Source organism: Seriola dumerili, unplaced genomic scaffold (genome assembly GCF_002260705.1).
Source record: "Seriola dumerili isolate Sdu_G_001 unplaced genomic scaffold, Sdu_1.0 BDQW01000068.1, whole genome shotgun sequence".
Classification (NCBI taxonomy): Eukaryota; Metazoa; Chordata; class Actinopteri; order Carangiformes; family Carangidae; genus Seriola; species Seriola dumerili.
In genome coordinates, this window is record NW_019174323.1 from 10,163,921 (window position 1) to 10,191,209 (window position 27,289).

Sequence of the window (27,289 nt, forward strand, 5' to 3'; positions counted from 1 at the left end):
TTTTTTAATTTCTGTGTTAGCCTTTCTTTTTTTTTTATTTTGTTTGTTTGTTTTGTTTTTTGTTTTTTTGTTTTTGTGGGTGCCCACCGTATAATCTGTCAGGGGCTTGGCAAGCCGCATTCTATTTAAAACTCAGACCACCTCTATCAGAAAAGCAATTACAAGTGAGGGTTTCATTTTAATTTAAATGAGATTACATTACAGTGACATGAAAAGGGGGCACTGTCAGGATGGAAAGAACACGAGTGCTCTTTTTTTTTTTTTTTTTTTATCTGTTTCCCCAGCACTGGCGGGTGGGGAACGAGACTTAACTGCGTGAAGAAAGACTGTGTGAGTGAGTGAGAAGTGAGAGAGAGAGATCTATGTCAAAGTGTGTGTGCGCACCCGAGTGTAACACAGTGTATGCCTACGGGTGCGCATGCATGTGGACGTGTGTGTCGGTGTGGTGCATCTTAATGCCACCAGAGTGTGAATATTGAAAAGCTATGCTTGGAGACAGAGGAGAACAATTACTGCAATGCCTCAGGCTCAAGTCAATATAAAAGGCCTGTGAAAAGCAATGTCAGTGACATAAAGCTATATGATATGTCATTTTCAACTTTTATTTTCATGATCCTTCCTCTAATCCTCTCAGCCCCCATATCTTTGTTGTTTTCTTTCTTCAGCCAAAGCTTCTGCAGGCTGTGTGAATTCAGAGTGTATCATGGAAAAGCATACCAAGCATCTGGGGCTGGCTGGCTCATTACCTGGTGCACAGGGGAGAGCCATGTCAGAGAAAGCCGTCAAACCAACTTTATGGTCTTGTTGCAGCATGTGTGTCTCCCAAAGGTGAATTCTAAGTAAGATAGAGGCGCATCATGTTGTAACTGTTTCATTCTCTCTCTCTCCTTCGTTCCCCCTCCCCTCTTCCCTGCTTACCTATTCCCTCCCTTTTCTCATGCTATCTGGCCTTGAATGGAACAGCGGATGAACTTGGGATCGAGTTCATGGGTAAGACAACTTTTCATTGACTGTGTGGAGTGCTCAATCTTTAATGTGCCTTCTGTCTGTGGAATACCGCACACAAAACACACAATCCAGCACAACAAGGCCGCTCACCTTGGAAAATTAATGTGGGCCAGTCTCCATGGAAACACCGTGGTGGTGAATTAGGTGTATTCTGTCTGCATGAGGAACAGTACTGTTAGAGAGGAGTTGTGTAATGAGTATAAAGCAATAAAGTCAGACCGCTGCAGTTCATGTATGAATGTGTGTCTGCTCCCTACATGAGTGTATAGTCAGTTTAGCAGGGATTTCTGGAACTGTTACATCATATATAATGTGAAAAAATATTCCTGTGTTTTGAATTACATATACTTCATCTGGATATGCAAAGAAAAATCATCTTATAGCCAAATACTAATACAGAAATGTCTTCCAATGTGGCAGGAGGCAATGTAAATACAATTTAAACCTCTTTGGAATTCCCTTGGTATTACTTAAGGTGCCTTTCCACCTTCCAGGTGGTTAACAAATCTTTAAAAACCAAATTATCTAGCCCTCTTTCTTTAACAGTGACACACTGTTCTTTGTCCAGAGGGAATATACAATCTTACCCCCGCCCCACACACACACCACTCTCTGCCACACTCGCACTGTTTTTCATTTTCTCTTTTTGCCGTCTTCTCCTCGCTCTCTCACTGCCTTTTGTGCATACATAAAAACCAACACTGCATGCTGTGAAGTTTTCCATTAACATGGCTTCATACACTGCCATCACATCACACACTTGCTCCAGGAAATAGGAGGAAAGAGAAGACGTTCTGAAGGAGATGCCTTCCCCTGCACACAGCACTCCTCAGTTCAGTGATTTTAATCTGGGGGGGTCTAAATTAGTTCAGAATGCTACTGCAGGTGGGCGGATGCATTAGAGCAAATGAGAACTGGATTGATCGATTGATAGCTGGACAGATGACAGACAGAAGCACAGATTCTTTTTTTCTTTTTTTTTTTGAGGTAAGCTCTAGGCACACTCACTTACTTATTCATTGTGCTCCTTTATTATGACTTATTATGACTATGCTTTTGCAAAGAATCTTTCGAAAGTTGTTATATAAGTCCAGTATGTGACAGTCAGAGTCTGAGACAGTCAGAATTCAGCAAAGCTGTGTTTGAAGTGGGATTGAGTGCTCTAAATACGATCTTGTCTTTTAATTTTCTTGCATTCTTTAGCCCAGCAGCTGCAGCTCTGTGTGTCTCACTAGTTTGCTCTGATGTATTTCGGGCTCAATACCCCAGTTTGTCATGGATACTTTAGCATGGTCTTCATTATAGTCTTGTATGGAGTGGTTGCTATGGCATAGCTGGCCATATGGGATTGTCTTGTCCTTGTTTTTAATATGACATGGCTTAGTCAGTATAGCTGAGGCTGTTCAGTTTGTTCCCTTTCCCAACGTGCTCTTGCATCTAATTTCAAGAATGCCTTGTAGGCATCAGGCATGAAAGGCCTGTAATGGTTTTATGTACAGACTGCATGTTGGTTTTTCCTTGCAGCCATTCAGCAGAGCTTTGTGAACAGCTGTTTTTATGTTCAGATTTTTTGGAAAAGCCTATTTCATCTATCCAAAAAAGGCAGAGGCTTGTCTCAGGTGGTGCTCCACATGAGCACTGATGATGGGGCAGCATGGAAAGATATGTCCCACATATTTCAACCATACAGCCGTCGAGAGGTCATTTCACTAATGAAACGTAAAGGCTGGAGGGTTTACAGTGGCACAGATATACACGTGACATATTACTTACGAACAGAGACCAGAGGCAACTTCTTTTGTTCATTTGCAAATTGCAGCTTGCAGATATTCACTGCTGCCTTCCTGACAAATGCCAGGACGGGTTCAAGCATCTGCAAGTCAAGAACTTGTTCCACGACTGAGAAGTTTTATACTACTAGTGAGATAGAACCAAACAGACAGATCTCAGAGCTGAGATTATCAATCATTCTGGCTTATTATAGTTGTATATTTTACCATATACATAAAAACATTTTAGTGGACTATCACAGCAAAAAAAAAAAGGTTTATATGCTGCATTTGTTTATGTGCTATTTTACCTTCATTTTGTCAAAATCGAGTTACTATAATTTTGTATAAATATGTATTTATATGTATTATTTATGTTTTAAATCCAATATTTTTCACTGGATGAAATTGGCATATTATGTTTGCTAATAGAGTTTATTTTTCTGATGGCAAGTATACTGCCCCAAACATATCTTTATCACAACTCTTATAACCGTGTTAAATAGAGCCTGGTCAAAATCTTTGCTACACGTGCATATATTTAGGTATTATCCCATTTTTATTATCCTGAAATATCAATATTGGTGTCAACATCACAAATCCAGCACCAGTCAGACACACCAGATTGCTCTTTTTGAAGATGATAATATGCCAATAAAAATGGCTAAGCTGTAACATTCATCCCAATTTCAAAACCTTTTATTAATTTCATCATAATAAAGCAAAGCCCAAATGCATGTGCTGTATCTCAGCCCTTTTTGATTGCAACCAAAATTATCCAGGTAGCAATTTGTCCGTTTGCCAGTGTTAAATAGGCAATACGGTCTCACATCAGATCCCCCCTGCAGCATTTCTTTGGACTGGCTCTATTTTAATTCCAACCCATTCTACCTTCTTTCGCAGCAGCTGAGTGGGCAGTTTGGACCTGTGATGTATATATTTATACATCCACATTTTATAACTCCAGGATGTGTTCAGATGTTATCTTTAACTTTGGCCAGAAGCATTCTCATATTAAAAAGGTTTCCCTCCAGTTTGAACTCAGTTCCACCATACTACCCTTAAATATGTTGATGCAGCACTGGAAGAAAATGAAGAAAAAAAAATAGATGGGGTAAATAGACTGCGTAGTTGCGCTTCAGTGTAAGCTTTGAACACAGGAAGCTCTGCAACAGTCACTATGCCCTTAAAACAAGAGTTGAGTGGAAGTTGATAGACCTGGGCAGACAAGCACGGATGAAGAAGACCTCCCAGGACAGTTCTCTGTTGACAGCATCAAAAGCCACAAACAAGCTCTCAAAGGTCATGAACAGGTTACGGTGATGTTTTCTGCACTTTTCCCTGTAGCTGTCAAGGTGGTGAGATCAAACACAGGAGGGTTTATTGTGTCTGAGTGACTGAGTGATGTCACAGGAGGTTGTGTTCAAGGTCGTGAGTGACAGCAGGACAGAGAAGTCTCTCCAACTCTCGACAGTGGATGTCAGCAGATTGGTTACGTACCAAGCAGCAGTGTTTTAGATCGACACTTTTACTTTGCTCGTTATTGACCACTGGACAATTTGTCAGGCTATGATTTGCACTGCCTTTACCCCTGCACCATGCACCACAGTAAGTAGTGCAGGTCCCCAATCCAGCTGCTCAGTCAGACAGATATCTGCTGGGATCAACTGCTACTTGTCCCAGCTGCTTGTGACCTTAAGCCTCTGTTGCTGATGTGCAGGGGTCTGACAAGAAGCTCCGGGAGCATTCATTTGCTGCTAATTCCCTGTCGCCATCAGTCTCTGAATGCTGACACACATAAAGAAGTTGGACACTCACAGACACACACACACACACACACACACGCTTGGTGTGGCCCCCGCTGTGCAGAGACAGTCCATCGGTGTTGCCTGCTGGGTTTGTCTGAACGAAATGATTATCACACTTCAGTTAGCACATGTCACTGAGCCCTGCTTGTGTCTGCCATGTCCCTATCCCATGCTCAAACACTGACATTTACTGACAGCAGCAATGGTCGCTTTATGCTAATACAGATTGTGGGTGGATGTCTGTGTGTGGCTGAGTGTGTACGTCCACTCATCGTTTGTGTGGGTTTGGTATGTAAATTCACGATACAACTCTTCCTCCCCGCTCAATCACAGCCACAGCCCATGTCCTTCGTGTCACAGGAGAAATTCAAAGGCCTGAACTGTATTTTGTCCTCCACAGAGAGCGGCGACACCTACCAGAGGCAGGTGCTGTCCATCTTCAGCATTGCCTCGGGGATCTGTCTCCTTGGAGTGGCATGTATGGCTCTCTACCGCCGCAACAAGTGAGTGATGCCAGCCTGCACCACATTAGTAGAGTATGCCCCCGGCTGTGCAGAAAGAGCACTTTACTATGATGGCATGGAGCCCAATGAAAATCTAAGTGTGAGTCAGCTAGCGGATGTTTTAGCAGGACATCAGACCTAAATTGTGTAGGATACATTTGCGACAGATACTCATGTAAGATTTATTTGTAAAGTGCTTTTAGCAAGCAGGTGTGTCGCAAAACGCCTCACAAAAACAAAACACACAGACAAGGCAAGAGCTAGATCAAGTTCAAAAACATTAGACCCTAAATGTGTGTGTGTGTGTGTGTGTGTGTGTGTGTGTGTGTGCATGTGTGTGACTAAGTAAGAGGGTACCAGGCAGCACTAAAGCAGCCCGTCAAAATCATTTACTCACTGCCGGGTAGAAGAAAGAAAAGGAATGTAGACAAAGAAAAGTAATGGCAGAGTGTAAAGGGGGGAGTTAATGTAGGTTCAGTTGATTGAATTCAGCTTGATAAACAAAAATGGATTTTACTTTCAGCACTGTGGCGCTCTGAATAGTGCAGCTCGTATCGGTCAGCGTGACCCGAGAGCCCTGGCTCTACGGTAGAGTTCAATGTAGCGGAAATTATCCAGACCAAGAAACCTTATTAAATTGAATCTCTTTTCCCCAAATGTTGTTTGACATTGCAGCTCAGATAGAAAAGCTTCTCCCTGCTAATACTTAAGTTCATTCTGCTCTTCAGCAAAGACCTAAAATTCTATTTGCATTATATCAGTGCTTCACACAGAAGATTAGCACAGCTGCATTCTTGATTTGGTTTGAAGACTACGCAGAGGAGTTGGAGATAAGAGATGTACTTGTACACTTTAAAGACCAGAAGAAATGAAAATCAAAGTCAGGTTAATTATATGTGGTTATAAAGTTTGGTAATTAGGAAGACGTGGAAGTGGGACTACATATCACAATAGTGCTGATGCTTGCAAAATATGCACCATCAGTCGCTGATTATCATTGGCTGGAATGAAATGAACTTCATTAACTAATAAGTACTGTACTATATTATACTATACTAGATGATGTAGTAAGCTTCTAGATAATAACTGAGCGTGGCTGAATTAAAACAGACACAGCCAATGAATATATAAACTGGTGGTTTTAATGTTGTGGCTGATCGGTGTATATTTTTGGTCTATATGGTCTATATTTTTTCACTTACATTCTGTGTCTTTTTTAAATAGTTAGTAATTTGGTTAATTCTTTTTTGACAGTGAGTCGCCCTCACCCCCCACACCCACCCCCCATTTTAGTCACAGTTAAGATTGTTCTTTTCAACCCGTTGAAACTTTTGCTTCCTGGATTTGAACTTCTCGCCACATCCTTTACTCAGCAAACATGAAACAGGCTTCGGCTGCAGAGACAGTTCAGCAACCTAGTATTTAAAAATGAACATTTAATGGTGAATTAACATTTAATCCAAAAGTCTTAAGCATCAATTAATTTTTAATCCAATCAAAGTTTAATCCAAAGTGAGAGAACATTCTCAAATTTTGTGTTTGGCATAGCTTAAAGATGGTATTTTACTTTTCTTTCAGACGCGCTGTTTGTTCAGAAGTGCTTTTTTTATGGTTATGAGAAAAGATTGGAAGAAATTATATTGGGCAGGTGAAAAAAATGAAACTATTTATGGTGCAGGAAAAGTGGAAAGTCTGCTGAAGTTACCAGACGCACAAATAAATGAAATGCCACTGTACCCAGCACCAGAGATGTGACATGTTGAATAGCTTATACATACTTGTGCATGATCCATACATCAAAACCTGTTACCAACCAAACAGTTTCTTATAGTCTCGCTCTGTAAAGTAGGAATCCAAAACTCTGGCGTCTGTGCTGGTATTTCTGGAAAATCTTTCTTACTTTCTTTTGCCAGAATATTATCACAAAGGCATGAAATTGACGTTTCACGGAACATTGCCTTGATTAAATTTTCACTTGTGCAAGACATCTTCTCTCCCAATGCTATTTTTGTAGCCTTTCTCAGCACCTTTCACTACCAGCAAACCTTCAGTTACAGCTCGGAAAAAAACATGGAAAGTTGCAAATTGACTAGTGCTCATTTTGTTACTTTTACCTTTTTTTAAGGGTAAAACGCTTGACAAACATCTGTGAGAGCTCGTAGTTTTGCCGTGAGGCAAATCAAGTGAATTGTCACAGAAGCAATGAAAATGTATATTTGTTCACTGTCATTCTAACATACATGCCTGTCTATAATGACTAGTTCAAGACAGTTTGTTTGCAGAGCTTATCTCAAGACTTATTAATATATGAACAGTATGTGTTTGTTTTACACACAGACAGTAAAGCAAATTTGATAGTGAAAGGAACCACCATCTTTGTCATGAAACCCTCTCTTGTTCTGAACTTCATTTTAGTCATAATGTTGCCATCTCTCTTACTCTCTGCACACACTTTCCCCCACAGGAGACACAGGGAAAAACTCCAGGCTCATTTCTCTGACAGTCGCAGCCTGAGGGACTGCAGTGTCAATGCCTCTGGCCTCATGTCCAAATCTGCTCCCAGGCTTCAATACAGCCTTCAAATCCAGAAGGTAAGCCTTTACGTAACACTAATACATTTCTAGTCATGTCTTCACAATTATTATCATCATTTTCATCTCAATATACCATAGTATTTCTCTAAAAAACAAAGAAAACCGAGTTTATAGAGTGCTTGACAGGATGATGTATGATACGTGTCTTAATAATCTCTCTACCAGCTGAAGCCTTTTGTTTCCCACTCACATCTGACATGAGCTGAGAGACAGTGGGGAATTATAGTTTAAAATAAATGCCTCATGTGTTATACAGGAAAAATCTGCTTGTCATGTTCACAATGACAGATTCCTGTGACAAACTGCAGATTGGAAATTCTAATCTGTGGTGTGTCAGGGATCTTGAAGTCACCATGCAAGCGCAGCAACACTGTACGGTGGACAAGTAATGTTAAATGGCACCATGCTAGTGGTCTTTTACTACTGAGAATGCCAAGAATGTATTTTGCAAGTTTGTTCACTTGCTGAATTAAAAATTTTGATTTTGCAGACAGGGCTAGCCTCTAGTAAAAAATTATTTTTTTTATTAGAGAAAAAAAAATTTTTTTGGAGCAGAACTAAAAATTTGCATAAACAAATTGGAGACATTTTCAGCCCTCAAAGTTATCAAATCAAATTATTGATTTGCATAGAAAAACAAACTGAGATGTTTTAGCAAGAAAACATACAGGCCAGAGAGGAAAAAAAAATCTGATTTCACAATAACAAATCACAAAGACAAACTCCTGGTTAAGTTAAAAGGAATGGCAGGAGAGAAGAAGTGACCCAGGCATTCACAGCAGAGCAGGTGGAGGATGTAGATGGCACTGATGAGGCTGATGTCTCCACTGACTCCCAAGGTAATGGCAGCCTAATGCACCCATGTAAAGGTCTCATCAAGAGTGCAATCGCCATAACGCATTAGCACTTCCCTGAATGCAACCTAAAATGCTCACATATTCTGTTCATTTATTATTTGCTCCTGCACTTTTTATTTGTTTTTTTGTTTTTTGTTTTTTGTTTGTCTTTGATTTATTTGTTCAGTGTGCAACTTTCTCTGATTGTTTGAGGAAGTTATACCCATCACTACTTTCCCATCACATACCTGCGCTATCAAGTGGGAATTTCTACGTGTTACTCACCATCACAAATTGCAAGAACATAAATAACTGCTTCTGCAATTCGCATGACTATCAATATGTGTGTTTAATGGTAGATAGTGAGTAGTGATTACAAACAAGCTGCGCCTCAGATGACATGAAAATGTATCTTCCAACGCATTTGTTTTAGACACAGTTGTATTTGTTGTCGTCTGAAAATTCCTCATTCAGGTTCAGCCTTGTTCTGTCATTTCTGCGTTTGCCAAATGTAGCCTGTACTGACGCTGTTTAATAATGCAACAGTGTCTAGTGTCACCCACTGAAACAAACACCCCTCAAGCTAGCCCCACCCACGGAACTGCAGTTGGCACAATCTGAAAGCTTTTTGAGGGTGTCATTTGAAATTATGGCTCTGAGCGGTTGACAGCTGAGAAGTGATACAACATTTGATGTAAATTTTGCAGCTGTTAAGTAGCTGTGTTTAAGTGACATGAAAAAAAAAAAAGATGAATTTCAAATAAGCCAGAGCACAGCTTATGATTTCACCACTGCACAGACACGTTCGCAACACTCTGCAGAGAAACCTTGTAACTGTGAAGAGTCCCAAAAGTTCCACTGACACTGAACCATTCTCAGCACATCGGAGCCCAGTTTAATGTATTTCAGTCAGGCGCAGGCCTATTGTCCCATAGCACAATAGCAGGCTATTATATACAGTGATGAGAATGTGGTGACAGGAATATGTGAGGGCTCAGATTTTAGTGAAGCCTTGTATTTCGCCACAAAATGCCTTTCCGTTCCGAGCTGGACACTGGGATGAAACCAGGCACGAGGCAAAGACAAAAATAAAAGACAGTAATAACACAACGACACAGAAACACAAGCTATAAAAGAACAGTGTGAGGGAAGCTTATGGTGGGATGTGAAAGATCACTGGCTATAAGTACCCAGGAGGGGGGGGGGGGCAGACCAAAGAAAGATTAACAAGTGAAACCCATTTTTCCACATATTTGACACAGCGACCCCAGACCACTGCTTATCTCCACCCACTCCCTCAGCTTGCAGCCATCCACAGAGAGGACGTGTGCTGTGGGTGGTGCAGTCCTACAAGTTCTGCGGGTTTTTCTTTAAAGTTGAACTGACTGAGCATGGAAATACTCTAGAAGGAGGAACAGAGCAGAGTGTTCTTACAAAGGCTCAAAAACATTTGGTGCATGCTGCATAACTACTCGGCATCACAACACAGTGGTTTCGGCTGTGTGCGTTTGAGGCAGTAAGGTGGAGGATGAGCACAATGAGCTGGAAACAAAAGCTCTGTTGAGACAGGTGCAGAGGGGAGGATGAAACAGAAGTCCATTTTGGTCAATGTCTTCCACAGCATCTCTATGATAAAGGGAGGCACTACTGTAGTATCTTGAACCTGCTCAGAAATACAGTCTGTCAACTCCCTGAACTGAAGGCGTGTGGAGAAGCAATGCAAAGACTTATACAGTATATGCTGACATCATTGTTAAACAGTGATTTCTGCAGCAATGCTCCAAGTGGAAGCAAGCTAAGAGATAAAGCTAGGAGACCCTTTTTTTTTTAAATAGGCACCTGCTCTGCTTCCACAGTACATATATTCCTGAAGTCCTATATCTGACTTCTCCGTGCACCAGCTCTGGCATATGCAGCAGGTGTTGGATAATTCTGTGTCTGTTCCATCTGTGATCTCAAATACCTATACATATTTGCACATCTGGTAACATTTCTGTGCATACGTTCTCTCCATCTGTAACTCTTGAGTTTGAAAAAGCCATGTGAATTGCATACACTCCTGCACTTAACTATAAATGCACAGACCTTCAAACAGTTCAGTCATGTATGATCGTATAACTCCTTTTAAAACACTTTCATCATGAAAAGGGAAAAGAGAAATCGAAATGTAATTGCGTAGTTAAACGCCTACCACCTCATCTGAGATCTGAATCAACACTTCTGTGGCAATAACACTGTGTCTCAAATAAAAAGTAATAGGGTATGCACCCACCAGACTCTCTCCACTGAAACAGACATGCACCAACATGAAGGAATAGGGGCATACAGTGTGGGAAGACTAGACACAAAAACTCAATTCCCAGCAGCCGGAAGCTTGAGTGGTGGTAACTAACTATTCTAGCCTTACTCTAAGAAGAAACTGAGTCACCCTCAGGAGTGATGCAAAGCTGCGAGTGAGCATACTGTATAAATATTGCATGGGGATAGAGAATGAGTAGGGCCACAGACCAGAGCATTGTGTACCAAAAACCCTCTAATGTGCCACAAGCCTGTGTTCTGTTACACCACAGTCAATTTTATAAAACTCTGAGGTTGTAAGACACAGTGTCTTCTTTCCAAGATTCAATACTGCACCAATTTTTGAATACCAAAGTATTTTTCAAAGTGTGTTTACAGAGATACAAAAAAAAAAAAAAAGCTTCAGAAGCAGAAAGCAAAAGACCATGTTTGAGAGCAGTTTGTGGAATAAAAATATCTGAAACATCAACTGAAAAGGTTTAAAGCGACACTGTAAGTCTTGAGAAAGGAAACATTTCATACATCCTTTTACACATGTTAAGTTAAACTCATAAGCAATAAAATCCACTTTTGCTAAATTGAATAGACTCACGGTTTTTACAGCTATATCCTTACTTGGTCTGGAATGACCAGTAGCTTAATGTGGCTATTGTTTGTTAAAGCCAGCTGTTTAGATAGTTACTTAGCTGACTTTGTGGCTCTTCTCTTCTTGTGTTACTGTTGTACCGTTGTTTTTTGCCATTTGTTTCAGCAGCTGTTATGTAGGCTTCTTTAAATAAACAGGCATTGGATAAGTGTTCAGTGAACTGGCTAACTACTCTCCTTTTTTAAGTATTTTCACCTCAAGGGAAAGTGTTGAAATATGTCTAACAGACTGAAGTTCATATGCATGAAAGTGCTGTATGTTTCTTGAAGTTGTGGTTTTTATCATGAGAAGAAAAAAAAAAACTGACAGCACAGTGCAGAAAACGGTGGAAGAATATTAGCCACTTGTTCAGCAGGTGTTGTGACAGCGGTGGGGACGATATTAATGCGTCTGTAGGTATCGCCATGATTAATAAAAACAACGGGCCAGTGCAGCTTGAAAATTAATAATGTTGTCAACAGTTACAAACTCCATGCTAATGTGCATGCCAGTGCATAATTCTAAAACAACTGATTAACATTTTGATATCAGGCAGAGCCGAAATTGTGTTTGCCATCAGTAGTTGTCACGTCTTGGCTCAGAGAGTTGACACATTGCTCAGTTTTAGTAGAAACTGGTGATGTCTGGAGGTGTTTCGTGCTCCTGGTCTTGTTGAAGAATGATCAAATATCCCATTATTCACAGTTCAGGACATGTGATTTGATGGTAATCAAAGGAAGATTAACGCTGCTCTGACTGCATAGGTTTTCCTTACTCCTTATTATGTAGTAGATAGTCAATAGATTGGTAAATTCTTCTGTTATTCTGTCAGGCTCCTGTATTTTCCCATTGTCTCCCCTTGAAATGAAGCCACTATGCTTGGTGTTTATCCAAGGCTTTCACAAGTGGCATAAAAACAAGGCAAAAGGGAGATAGGAGGGAGCGAGTGAAATGGGTTGCACCATACAGGTCCGCCATTGTCTGCCACAGTCCCCTGACATAGATATCGTCCTCCAGGAAAGTTTGCCACATCAATTGTTCCAGAAAGCGCGGCGCTCTCCACCCGCAGGGTATATGAGAGGGTGGCCAAAATGATCCTATTTTCTTGCACAACTAGTGAACAGCAGTAACAGCTCCCTCTGGGAGTCAGGGGTGTAAGGGAGAAAAAGAGGCTTATCAGGCATGAGAACCGTGAACCAGCTCTAAGTCACATGCAATTGCTTTAATGATGTACAATCAGACAGAGAGAAAGGGCAGCGCAGGAAGTACTGTAACTGGAATAACAGAATTATCTCCTGACTTAGTGTTTCGCAGGGGGCTTCTTGGAGCATTCATGGTCGCCATGCCAGAGCTCTGTCTGGGGCCTGTTGTAAGATAATAGTGTTAATTTTGATAAGAATAAAGGAAGAATTGAGGGGGGGGGGGGATACTTTAGGAACCCATTAATGTAATCTTGTGTGGGATTAATTCTTGAGTGCAGCGGGAGTGCTGTAAGGGCCAGTGTGAAGTTTATTCACAAAGCGTCCCCTCCTAATCTGCAGTTTAAAATGTAAAGTGTAATTAAAGACACTCTGCCTGAGACACTAAGCCTGACTATTTGCTTATTACTCTATCGGAAATTGTTTTTATGATCTGTTTGTTTTGAAGTCGTTGCCTCATGTGAAACACTTTGTAACGTGGGTTTAGAGACGTGCTCTATAAATAAAGATTATTATCATTATTATTATTGTTAGGGGGGTTACGTTGGTGAGACAACATCCTCAGCCTGACGGGGAACTCAAACCTGCGCAGGGACTTGCTGCTGAGCCTAATACAGTATCACCAGCATTATACATTATTGCCTGAGTTTATTCCTGTGTTGATTTACAATCACTTTCACCTGAACATCTTGTCGTTGATTTCGATCATTATAACAAATGAATCCAAGCTAAGCTATGATAAAGAAACTCAATTTCTGAGTATTTTACACAGCATGAGGATAATAGTGAAGGTAATTCCTGAAGCCACAATTACCATGTTTTACCACTCACTGTATGCGCTACTCTTCTCTATTTTTGCAGAGCTGCAGTTCTCATGGATCGTCTATCAAGGGCGTCAGCGTGGCAGCAGGCACATCAACGGTAGCCCCACCTATTCTCAGCAGAGCGCTGTCTAAAGGGAAACGCTTCAGGTGAAAATGTGACATCCTCTTACTCCGAGCCCTCTTTCATATACAGTATCTTTCACTCAGTCAGCCAATATCCAGATATAAGAGTCAGCCAAGGGAGAAATTTAATCATCCTGCAATATGGTAGGAAATATAGACCTGTAAATAATAAACAGATCATTTGTAAACATTCTCAGAAAGATTTATGGTGATTATAAGTGGGAGCAGCTATGTTCATATATATCTTGTATACACTGCCAACACCATAAGCTTTGCCTGTGTGTATATCCTTAGTCAGATTCAGGCATTTTATAGGAGGATTATTGGTTTAGCTCATTTCATGGAATGAAAATTTGAGTCTCTGAAAATAGTTGGAAAAAGTAGATGTCTTTATTTATATGACATGTCCAGTAAATTGTGCAAAGTGATTAAATGTGTACTCAGGCGGATTCTGAAATGACTACTTGCACGCTGATAGGGAAGAGCATACAGGGAGGCGGAGACATCCTCTGAGGAGAAGCAAATTTTAATGTGCACAGTTAAACATTGATTCAACCAAATTCCTTTCATGCCATCCTTCAAATGACAGAAGATTCAACAAAATTAACAACATTTTGCTACAAGGGATCTCAGAGGCAGTTGTGCTTTGTGATCACAGCAGTCAGTATCAAAAGCTGCCATTCCAAATCCTCAGAAGAACATAGGGATGTGCGTATAGAGCGTGCTGCACTGGCTCTATCTGGGATGCTTACAGAAAGGCTTTGCTTTGATGATATGGGTGCAGGCACAGTTTGACAATTAATGACATTCAGCAACACAACGTGTGAGAACTAATTTCTACAAAAGTTTATTTCCCTTTGCGCCTACTACACTCATTGTTGGCAAATCACTAAAAGTGTTTGATTGCTGGTAAATGTCTACATTTCACCTGATCTGATTGTGTAAAGCAGCACTGGGAGGAACTCTAGATCAGAGTGTTGTTAATGTAAAAGAACAGACTGTGCATAAGGCTCCAAATAGTCAGTTAAACTCTGATTACATTGTGCAGTAGACAAGGCTTCAGCGTTATGTCGTGAGAACATACAATACAGGATGTACAGTGATTAAAGGCAGCTATGTTTGGGGAGATAATGGGGAACTCAGAGGTTGTGTGTACATGCAGAGGGAGTTTTTAGATGTCTGGTTGACTATGATGACAACGTCAGCGAAAATCCCACTGAGGCGCCAGTTGTTCTCTGTTTTAATGGACCAGTGCTGTGTCACAGAGGAAAGTTTTTTTTTTTTTTTTTTTTTTTTTTCCCAAAAGGTTGTCATGTGTGGCTGCAGGGATGGTGCCAGCCTGTCCTGGCTTTTTATCTGCCACAGTGTCACGCAGGTGCCTCATGGTGGGCAGCTGACAGTCAATCATCTGTTCAGCGTGTTCTCAGAGTAGGAGGAGGCAGGGGAGAACTAGACTGTGATGGATGATGTCGAGATGCTTTCAGCTATTGACCTGAAAAACTAGACCACATTGTGAGCTATCAGGAGAAATGCCCCATAAAAACATGTCAATATGGCCCATCAATATTGCTGCAAAAGGTTACCTGTGCATCATAGGCTTAATCACAGTGTATGACCATGTGCAGATTGATTCACCTGCTTGAATACAGACTATATCTGTTGAAGTAGAATTTTTGAGGACGGTGAAGACATCACATAAATCACTGAAAATATAGACATCATAATGCAGACAACCATGTAGCCTGCTCTTTAACCAACAAGAGTAGCAGTCTATAGCCACACGAGCAGCACTGTGAGCACTAAATGCAAAATTTAGCATCCTATCATGCTCACATGCATAATGTGTAGCAAGCATAATGTTTACCACCGTTAGTATCTGCTAATTAGTACAGGCTGATAGCAATGTAACACGTTTTGAAGGTATTTGATGATGGCGCTTGATACAAAAATGAGAGGATCACCAAGGTTACTAGGCAAGTCATCTTGAGGTGGACATGAACCAAATATCCCAGCAATCCATCCAACAGTAAAAACCAAGAATGTCAACATCATGATGGCATCACCAAAGTCAGCAGGACTGATCATGTGGGGCCCATGAATGTCTGTAAACAATGACAATGACAATCCATCCATCCATCCAACAGTCAGTCCGGACCCAAGCGGTGGACCAACCAACAGACCGACACAGAGCCGTGTGACAAAAAAATATTCTATCAATGAATTTAAGCTTTGAGCAGTCAGACTAGCACCTGCTCTGTGTTGCATAGTGGACTTTTTGTTGTACACATGTCAGCAGGGGAAAATGAACAAATCAGTCATTTAACACTGATCATTTACAGTTTCGATACATTCTGAGTAAAGTGACCAGCACTCAGCTCACCGCTCTGCCTGCTCTCACACATATTTCCTAGATGCTTTGCCAGCAAAAGGAGACGGAAATAACACCTTCCGAGTCAATGTATAATCATCGCACTGGCGGTGGTCAATCATTGTTTTCATTTGTACTATTGTGGAATTTGATCAATCACCAAGACTCCTTTGTCATGATTGGAAGGAATTATGAGGAAATTGCAGTCTTGTAGGCTAATCAATACGCTCAAGTCGAGTCAGTGAGCAGTTTTTCACACACTGTCTACTGTTCATGTGGCATACTGTCACATGTCACCCCCCTCTGTCTCCCGGTCTTCTCTGTCTCTCTTCACTGTGTCCAAAAAAGGCATGAGAAGAGAGGAACTGGTTAAAATATGTGCAGGATTACTCTCCCGGCCAGGCTTACCCATTTAACATCAGGAGTATGCTGCGGTACATTTTTGGTGAATTGTATAGATAAGCAGCTGCCGTTCAGTTTTAGACCTGTAACACTTAACATTCATTAATTACAATAGCCTGGTGATTTTGTCCGAGGAAACATAGTTTAATTTTTGCAGCTTTTCGTTAATCCTAATTAATAAATCAGCATGCTAATAGGCAACAAAACTGACATAATTCAGCTTTATTCAGATCAACTTTTTACAACATCAGTCGATACAAAAGCTAATGCTGGCAAAAACTAGAGCCAACATTAGTCATGCTTATTGTTCCACAGCCATGGACATTTGGAAATTATTACAGCAGAATTTTTTTTTTTTTTTTGCAGTGTTCCATTCAGCTATCAATTAACAACCAAATGTCCACGGGACTATTTAGTTTATTGCGTGACTTTAAATGAATCAGGGAGTTCAGTTTTAGTACAAGCTAGAAAATCTTAGAGTTTGAAAAGCCTGATCACTATTTAAACACCAAAAAAAGAACTGAGTCCACCACTTTATACACACAGAGCCAAGAGCCAAAACTAAGCTGGGAGAATGTTTTGTCAGCGTCAGTGATTTGTGTTAAGTGCTACAATACAAACACATTTTTCACCCAGCATTAATAATATGTCAGTAAGTTGTTTTTGTGGTCCAGTTTCACTTAACACAATCAAGTGAACTGTTGCTCACAAAAGAAACAGAGTCAGGTGACCAACATGGAAGCCTCAGTCTCAAGAGTATATTCAAATACACTGAAAATTGTTTCTGTCTGTGTTTCATGTGTGCCGTTGGAGCCGTTTGTTCTCGCGTGATATACTCACACTTCAGCTTGTTGTATAGTGCAGCATAACTTTGATTCACTTTTGATGTCATTGCTTTATTGCTGTGGACATGCAGGGATCTGCTTTGAAATCGACCACCCACCGCCCACAGTACAATTTAAAAACAGCCTGCCTGGGGAGAAAGCACAGTTTCTAAAGACTGCCACTTTGATCATTAACGGCAGCAGGATGTCAATACATGCTGGTCATTTTGTTGTGGGTATATGAAATATTTTCTAACATATGGTCGAGCGCATAGCTGGTGTATTTTAAAGTTCACAAATACAGACATTTTAGCGTCTAGTGTGCGAGCTTTGTTGCTCTATGGGCGGCAGCGTCGGTCTGTCAGCCCGCCGCTCTGCTCCACATCTTGACAAGTCTTGGATGGATTGCTGTGAAATTTGCTGCAGATATTCAAGGTCCCTAAAGGGTAAATCCTAATGACTTTAGTGATCTGAATTTTCCTCTAACATCACTTGCAGTTTTCACTTATTCAGGGAAATATCTCTCAACGTCTACAAAAAAAACAAAAAAACAACCTAATTTTCTCTAAGAGGACTCTGTGAATCAGCTCCCTGAGATGGATGGGCACAAAAAAATCTTGACTTTGGTGATCCCCTGACTTTTAATCCAGCATTATCATCAGGACAGAATGCATAAGTAAGTGACTAAGTACAAGCTCACAGAACTGCCAGCAACCGTTCCATTGAGCAAAGACAAATTATTTAATGTTTATGTAAATTGTGTTGCTTACTGGTAAATTGCTATTCTTATACACATCTATCTGATCCCTTAGTCTGTTACTTAAGACTTCAATACAAAGTTGATTTATGCAGAGAGTCAACTGAATGTGGAATATGCTGCTTTTTTTTCCCACTAAAACATCAAACAGAAAGGTCAGTCCATCCCAGTCCAGTTTTACATCAATGAACACAGAAAATGATATAAATTTGATGCAATAAATGAATTAGTGAGCGCTGTGTGATTCAATGCAGCTTTTGTGAAACAGTGCGTTACATCAGTGATTTCATCCCCTCTATTTGTTTTTCTTCTGGTTGCAGAAGTAGTTCCCTCTCGCTTAGTCCAGCCCAACAACGCAGGGAGACTAATTACTTCAGGACCCCGCCCATTCCCAGAGGGAAACACAAATCGACAAATCTCATCGATGGATCCAGAGTGGCCGGGCCTGTCTACAAACATTTGCAGGAGGATGAGTCAACAGACATGGAGTCCGTAAGAAGGTGAAACCTCTTCTGTCTTCTTGTTAGTTTTCTCATGTTTGCTCAGCCCTCAAAGAGGAAATTCTCTCTGCCTCCCTCCACACTGAGGTCAAATAGCCGGTTCAGCGATCCACACCCCCGGACTAACTGAGGTTAAGTTGGAGTGGCAGAAGGATAATTTTGGGAGAAATGAGTTTATGACTGAAATACTCTCAGTTCAAATCCGTGAACTAGTTTATGAAATCTGATCCAGGGAAATAAATGAGATCTGCTGTGCCCTCCTTCAACTGGGACTGTCACAATTAATTTGGAGAAGGCACTTGATCCCACACTATCATGGTGCTGGGGAAGTCCAAGATATGAGTCTGTGTGTAATCCTCCCTACACTTGCCACCAGGCTGGTGCTGTGAATGAAAATGTGTTTTATCTGCATGGTTTTATCATGGTTAAAAATACAACAACTGTGCCTAAGCTAATTATCAGATGATACACAAGTTTACATGAATTTCAAGATCTCCAGAATGGTTTGATTTTGGCTAATGCTTGAGCATTATGTGAAGGCTTCATGGTCCACATATCAAGGAAATAATTTAATTTTCTGTCGTTTACATGCTGGATATGGAGCCATACTGGGTGACTGCAGCCTACTAGAACAAGAATACAAATTGCAAAGGATTAATTTCAAGCATTCACACATCCTGAATTCTCCTCATGCTCATCCCGGTGTCGAGTAAGGACAGCAAGTAGCCCTATTTCCATGGCTATCATAAGTGAAGCACAGCTACTGGCACTGATTCAGGAGGCTTTAAAAGCAGGAAGGTCTTTTGGCAGAGCCATCTTTCGCCAGTTGGCTATCTGGGGGGTTAAAAAAAGGTATATTTTATAAGTAGAGTCTGATGATCCTAATTGGCATGGGTTTAAAAAAAGTTAGCCTGATGAGAAATCTTCTCTGACACATTTGTTATCAAGGAGGAGATGTTTTTTTTTTTGTTTGTTTTCTGGTGTCCTCAAGGAGGGAAAAAAGATTATCCATGTAGAGACAAAGTTTCACATTATTTCACATCAGTTCAAACTTTTCTCTAAGTTTTTACAGATTATAAATAAGATAGATTGTTGTGTAGCAGCTACCAAAGCTAGGAAATATTTATCTTACACTCTTCATTGAGGTGCTTGTTTTCCTCAGTAGAATAATGCAGAATGTCAAGCAGCTCCACTGGCATTTCCTCTTAAACAAGTGACGCCGAGAACACTGAATTATTTTGGTTTTATTTACAGATGCAGAAGAGAGCGTCTTTAAGCCTGAGTAAGGCAGTCCTATTTAGCATATGACTCAGAAACTGCCTAATTTGCTGTCTGTGTGTGCAACTTGAGTGATGGCACTGTTATCAGAAATGTCTGTCATTGAAGCAGTCCCCGCACCCTCGTGCATTCCACACACTTAAAAGTGCCTAGCCATGTTCCTATTAGCATGCCAACCTGCCTGCGTGTTACAGTGACTTGTAAGATACACTGCATGCTGCCAAACTCTTTATGTGACCTATTTCCATAATTTACATTTTTAAACAAAGCTCCATGGAGCTCAGCAGTTCTTTCCAATGGTTGTTGTGCAGAGAGATCCTGCAGGACCATAACAGTTTCCTTCTCAACACACACACACACACACACACACACACACACACACACACACACACACACACACACAAACACACATATAATGTTCACCAGCACATACACAGAATAACAAACAAACTAACTAATAAAGAAACTAATGAGAATTCTCTTTTAAAATCACAAAGGCAAAATCTGTAAGCTATGGGCAATTAAATCTAACATAGCTTTTTCAAGTGTTTAGGAGAGGAGCTGGAATGAGAGGGCTTCTCGTCTTCTTGGGGATAAGCTCGCATTTGTGCAGTTAAAACAGTTTAGATCTGATTAGCCATTGATGATTCACTCGCAGATCCGTCAGTCGAATGTTGCTTTCGCCGGCCTTCAGGAGGCTGAAATGACCTATTTCTCGACTTACCAGCCATGCAACACCAAGCTACCAAGCTTACAGCCTCCTCCTCCTCTTCCTCTTCCTCCTCCTCCTCCTCCTCCTCCAGCCCCCACCTCTCCCTTGTTGCCATGGATACACCCTCTCCTCTCTGGAAATGAGAAACGGGGAGGTGGAAAGGAGAGTGAGAGAACGCGATTCGGAAAGTGAGGAAAGAAGGAAGATTGTGTAGGGATGATGAGAGTGCAGCGAAGGAAAGATGGAGGCACAGAGTGTAGTGTGGTAGAAAGTGTTTGAAAAAAGAAAAAAGAAAAAGGAAAAAAAGACAGCAAACAAACATGAGAATACTCTTCCATGTTTTCCATTTTGTGACAACAAATCCCCGCAGAGTACTGTCAGTTTAATTATCCAGTGTCAAAACATATATTTACCCATCGCAGATAAGGACAGAATTGAAGGCAAATTTGCTACGGGAGTTATTTTTAGATATGTTTTGATCTGCCGGATTTACCTCCAGCTTCCATTCGCCCTTCTAATACCGAGGGAGGAGTGGGAAAGTAATTCAATTATTAAAACTTGGTTATGCTACAAACAGTCTCTGAAAGCCGACAATAACACTGGCTGTCTCCTAAGGCTGCGCCGGGGTGATTCAAAATATGAATTGAGTCTTCAGTAACAATATTAACTCTTGTGCACATCCATTGTATATACAAACTTATCCACTTGACTCTGAATACGTTTTCCTGGCTCTGCTGCATTATTTTCATACTGAACATGATGCTTTTCAAGCTTGTCGGCAACGCTTCATGATACTTTGCGCATTTGAAATATGTGATCGCTGGATGCACGGTGACGCAAACATACATGCTGAGATTCTCACACCCACAAACATATCCACATTCACCCCAAATGTCACATCATAAGCCTGCCAGACGAAGCGTGTTCTGTGAGACTATATTATGAGTCTCGTTTCTAACACTAAAATTAGAACACGAATGCAGCAGTGCAAGGAGGCAGTATATAATTTTTCCACACACTCACCCCGGCCAGGGTCAGGAATCCAGCAGCTGTGTTGCTAAAGCCTTAAATCTCTGATAAGGCAGTCATGAGAGAAGGGATTTTTCAGTTAAACATTCATGCAGCAACAATACAGGCTGCTCATGCTGAGGATTATAAATAATTACACAAAGATTATGAAAGAACAATACCTAAATAATGATAATTTTGTTGGTGCAAGATGATTTTTTTGTGGAATTGAAATGAAATGGTGAAAAGCACAAGAGGATGGAAGCTTTATCTCCATATTCTGTATTACTAACTCTCTTTTTTTCCTCTTAGGAAATGAGTGTCTAGGACGAAAAGGTCACAATATAAATCACTAGGTCTCTCATTCTCACTCTGCCATTTCTATTCTTTCCTCTGCCTAAAGGTGTGATTCTGCCAGTGGACGGGTCAGCGCCCTCCTCAGCAGGACCTCGCTCTCTCACTTCGCAGCCAGAAAAGGATGGACCGAGGTCCCCTGCACCCGTCTGGATAAGGGAACAACCTTCCTTCCACCCTCCCTGCGCACCCGTTCTGTGCCCATCATCCCCTCGCTCCAAGCGAGTGACCTCGAAGCGCCGCATGTGGACACGAGTGAGCGGAACCAAGGGGGGCTCCTCAAGTGGCACCCTGCGCTGGCTGGAAAGGCAATGGTGCCCATTAGCAATTCTCCCTCTCCCCCATGCGAGACTGTAGTGCTGGCGCCTGGTGTTATGCCCAGCAGTGTTAGCCCTCCCTCTGCCACCACTACTGCTCCTCTGGGGTTGGAGAAGAATCCCTGCTCCGCACAAACACCCTGCTCCATTGAAATTACAGTGGAGCTTGCGCAGGAATTAAAACAGAAAAGCCTTTCCAGCTCCATGAAAATGTCTGGGTCTCACAGCGAGATCCACCGCGGTGGCACAAACACTCTCGAGGCTGGGACTGTGCAGGAGTCGGAACGGAAAAGCGTCCAATACTCAGCCAGAGTTCAGCACACAGGCAGTGGGACCAGAGGTTTGAAGGCAGCAGGCCAAAGAGAAGCCCAGGGACAGTGCCAAGGTCAGACATCCCTTGTGTACGGAGGTGCAAACTGCTCCTTGGCCACCAAAGGACCCAGCTGCAGAGGAACTGGAAACGCTCATGCCAAGCCCTCTACAAGCTGATTGGATTAACTCTGTAAAGCTTCAAAGACACCGTTCCCAATAACTGTATACCTTTGCTAGCGGCACAGGATGGTTAGCAGGTGTGACCATCTGTGTGGCCACACGGACCAATAACAGGTGGCCGTCAATTTTGAAGGAACATGAACAGATTGAACTGCAGAGTGAAAAACACTGACACAACAAAAGACTTCAAGTTATAACGAAAAAGAGACAAACAAACACACATTGTGAATAAATGTGACTCAATAACAAAAACAAAACCGTGACTTGAGTGGGAGCTTGACTTTAACAGTGTATTGAAAAAAAAAAAATGCCACTATTTAAAAGGAGCTTCTACTTAGAAACCAAAATAGTGTGTCATCTCTATGTTGTTTCTCTAATGTAAAGAAATGAAATTATATATGTCATATAATATATGTCATATAGACGTATATATATTTGACATACAGTTGTGACAAAATAAAGACTAAGATAACAGTGTTAATTAAGGGCTTTGTTCATCTCAATCCATTCTCACCACACTGATCTGAAGGAAGGCTGTGCTTGTATTTGCTAATTGTTGTCTATAATATACAATATAAAATAATCAATGTAAATACTGATGATGGTCAAATCACATCAAACATAAAGAATGCCATATTGGGACAAATTGCACCCTAGTAACCTCTTTATCTCCATGGCAACAGACACCTGTGGCATGCACATTCTTCCTTTTTTTAGAGTGGATTTAATCATGCACCTGCTTAGCTATCCCCTGTACCCCGACCCTAAAAACAGCCACACTAATTAAGTGTAGCTCATTATTTTTGCTTCAGATATTTACCAGATGTCTTTTGGGTAGCTGATCTTCAGGTGTGTGTGTGTGTGTGTGTGTGTGTGTGTGTGTGTGTGTGTGTGTGTGTGTGTGTGTGTGTGTGTGTGTGAGTGCGTGTGTGTGTGTGTGTGTGTATGTGTGTGTTGGCGGGAGGTCCACTGGAATTAATGAGGGTAAAGAAGGTGCAACAGGAAGGAGGAAGTACTCCCCTGAAATTATCTTCTCTTTTTTATTCTCAAGTTCTAGACAAAAAAAAAAGTTTCCACAAGCATCTAACAATGATGGTACGAAATGAGCAGAGGATAATGGGTAAAGGTTTGGTGATGGAGCACGAACACTGTGTGTGAGGGGAAAAGAAAGTTTGCGATGCTGTGAATGATTAGAGCGCTTCTGAGATTTTCCATGTTTTCACTGAGGCAGCATTACAGTCTATGTTCATTATTTCCCATGATGCACTTTATACCGTACCCATAGGCTACAAATACAAAAGAAGAACCTCCTCACTGTTTTGAGTTACAGCAATGGCCATGAGGTTTGTGGCTGGAAATGAAGCACAGCAGTACACAAGCTGAATACAATTCTTTATTTATGCCTCATTTACCTCAAATTCAGTATATCTGAGTTTCCGCCCGTTCAGGTCTGCTATGACTCCCGCAAGTTAAGTTGTACAGGACTTACAAATGGGTATTATTGAGATTTCTTCATCACTGCTCTGCAGAATAAAACTATCTGGGGTCTATAAGAAGGTTTTTATGAAGATTAAAATGAACTTCATTGATCCCCTGAGGGGAAATTGAGCCAAGGCAGCTGCAAAGTAAAGATAAAATTACCATAAATAGAAAATATTTAGGATTCTAAATACGCACAGTGGGTGTTGGCTAGACGGAACTCACCGCACATTTCACTGAATTTTCAGATGTTTAAGGATTTACATACTGTGTTTACCCTGCAGTGCAAGCCCACAAAGGGAAGGTTGCAAATATATAATAAGTGACAAATTAAAAGAAAAACCTGAATAAAGTGGAGAAACATAATGAATGTTGATGCTCTCACATTCACTGAATGGTTTTCTGGGTATGAAAATGATGTGAATGACCTAGGCTACACCCTTCATTGTCACCGGGTCTCAATCCAATTGGACACCTATGGGGGGTTTTGGACTGACCACCACCATAATAAAAAATTAAAATAAGGGAATATCTTCAGGAAGAGTGGTAGTCACCCCTCCAGAAGACTGCCTGATGTAGAATCTGTTCCAAGGAGCACTGAATCAGTCCTGGAACCCAGCACAGGGTGGCACAGATATCAAACAGTAATATTTACAGCAGCATCATTATCCACTATGTCTATGAGCAGCGGTTTAACATTTAGGCAGCAATTATTTGTCCCACTTAATACCATCAAAATTTGTCTTAAATGATTTATGGAGAATTAATGTTGTTGGTTAAGTTTTTACACATTTCATATAAAGATGCTGCACATTTCATGCATTTTGTTGTAAAATCCTAAATTTAAATCTGCACTGCTGCTTCTGCTGTAATGTGGGGTAATGTTTGAGTCTACTTTTGTTTCTGATAATCACATGTCTTTTTGCATATCTTGTTCTTTTGACAAGAAATGTAAATATCCTACAGGTGGCTCTATCCAACAGGTCACCATAAACTTACAGTGGCCAGTCCAAAAATCACTGATCACTTCTCACAGAAACCTGTGACACCACATGTCTTTGCTCTCCTTTATTGATCTTGTGAAAACACACCATAAAGTATAGCACCTAAAAGAAATCTCAGCATTGTACTCAAATGTAAAGCTGGAAATAATGATACTACCATCAGTTCCTGTCTGAGAAGTCTCCTCCCGGTGTGGCACTAATGAGAGGCCATGTGGATTTGAAAAGGAAAGGATCGGTCTTTGATCAGCGCTCACACTGAACACTGGAAACACTGTTTGAAGCACCACTCGAAAGAGTCCCAATCTCTGTTTGCTGACCGGGTTCTCCTACTAAAAAAAAAAAAAAAAAAAGAAATCTGAGCCAAGGCATCAGGCAAGACCCGCCTGAGGCTACGTGACTTGGTGAACTGTAGCTGTTACCGTAATCAAGACAGAAAATGAGAGCACTGTGAATGAGCAGCAGCCAATGTTCAGTCAATTGAAAAAACATGACTTTGATGTCACACTGTTATATATCGTTTAGGTCTTCATTAAGGATTATATTAGTCATTTTCCAAAAGATGGCGCTTTTTCAAGAACATCAAAGGGATTACATTTTTGCCAGTGTCAATAAAACATCTTAGCCCACACTTTTTGCAGAAGCATGAAGTATAAATTCTTGGGTCTATTTGTGGACAACATGAGAGGATGATGACTTTGTGAAGGGGCTGTAAAACGCACAAGCAAGGACAACAACGAGGAAGATTAAAAAGTAAGTGTTCTCATTACCTGAAATGAGCCAGGTTTGTCGGAGGTGGGCCCTGTAGCCCTTCGATTAATCCTCACTGGTGTCGACTCTTTTATGTTACTGAGGAATGTCACACACACGACTGGCCTCCCTCGCTCAGTGTGAGAGGAATACTAATGTGCCATGGGTGCAGGGGGACAGTGAGGTTCCCCACCAGATGGCATGGAGATTATGAGGACAGCAGGCCGGCATGTGTAATGCAGCACTACCAGTGTGGATGTCTGCTATCATCTCTCACAGGCTCTTCCATGTGATATCAGGTGATATTTAACACATCCACTGGCTGTGTTAACACAAGTGACAATTTCTTCCCTGAAATTAAATATGACTTATTTTCATGTTTTTAGCAACCAACCAACAAACACACTGAAAACAATAAAACAGTAGACTCTTCTGTCAGTGCACGATGCTTTGGTGCAGCTTCCTTGTAACACTTATGAATGTTTAATGTGATAGAAGTAATAAAGTTTGTTATTTTGTTTTTCTTGCCATCTGCCTTGTCTGCCATATGCCTCATCTTTAACAAAAAAAAATCTCAAGAATAGAAAGTTACACCAACTCCACCAGCTGCACTGTCCAGCGTTGGAGGAAAAGTGTGATTCTGTGGGGATATACTTCACAGAATGTTTGTAAATTTACTCTCATAAAGCTATCTAATATTCAACTATTTCAAATACCTGCATAAGAGCAATGGTCTTAATGTGTTTAGCCATGTTAGAGGCATGTCTCTAATGATGTAATGAAGAATATTTTATCAAGTGTTGGATGGATTGTCCTGACATTTGTAAAGACACTCATTGTCCCTAGAAGATGAAATTGGTGATCCACTGGCATTTTTGTTTTCTAGTGACACATGCCTTAGCATGTTAGCATGGTGATGTTAGCAGGTATTGAATATGGTAAGTATACTCACTAAACAACAGCATGTTACTGTATGATTGTCATTGTGAGCATGTTAGCATGCGTAATTTGGCTCAAAACACTGTCCTCACATAGCTGGTAATAGACTCTTGGTCTTGTGTATTCATGTGCACATTACAAATTGTGTGTATTCATGAGTGTGATTGCTTTACAGATTGTACAAGACAGGAAAATCTACCATATTTACACTAAATCCCAATATTTACCTTTGCACATGTAGGCTAAGAGACTGCAGACGATAGGAGCAGCTAGCACGCTGGTCAGGAGAGGGTGTCAAAACTTAACCAATTTTGTGACTGCATTGTTGGATCTTTTGTTGTTACTGCTTTTAACATAACAGGCTCCTCTTTGTGTGACATTTGAACAATTGTGCAAGCAGATCTGGGGAGCAGATAGAAGAACTGACGTTTACCAATGATGATTTGACAGCTATTTTCCTTAATAATTCTAATGCAGCTGTTCTGGAAATATCTCATGATGACATCCCATCATACTTATGT

The 27,289-nt window shown here is 41.0% G+C and overlaps 1 protein-coding gene across 1 annotated transcript in view; it reads left to right on the forward strand.

The window, feature by feature from the left end:
- The window catches only part of LOC111220344 (pro-neuregulin-3, membrane-bound isoform-like), a 179,351-nt gene extending 156,681 nt beyond the window's left edge, over positions 1-22,670 (forward strand). Inside the window, exons 4-9 of the mRNA XM_022743403.1 lie at positions 964-990; positions 4,986-5,088; positions 7,553-7,679; positions 13,502-13,611; positions 18,259-18,438; positions 21,840-22,670. Of these exons, the coding sequence (XP_022599124.1) occupies positions 964-990; positions 4,986-5,088; positions 7,553-7,679; positions 13,502-13,611; positions 18,259-18,438; positions 21,840-22,596 (1,304 nt within the window). The 3' untranslated portion in view covers positions 22,597-22,670. The remainder of the gene's footprint in view (positions 1-963; positions 991-4,985; positions 5,089-7,552; positions 7,680-13,501; positions 13,612-18,258; positions 18,439-21,839) is intronic.
- The last annotated feature ends 4,619 nt before the right edge of the window (positions 22,671-27,289 follow it).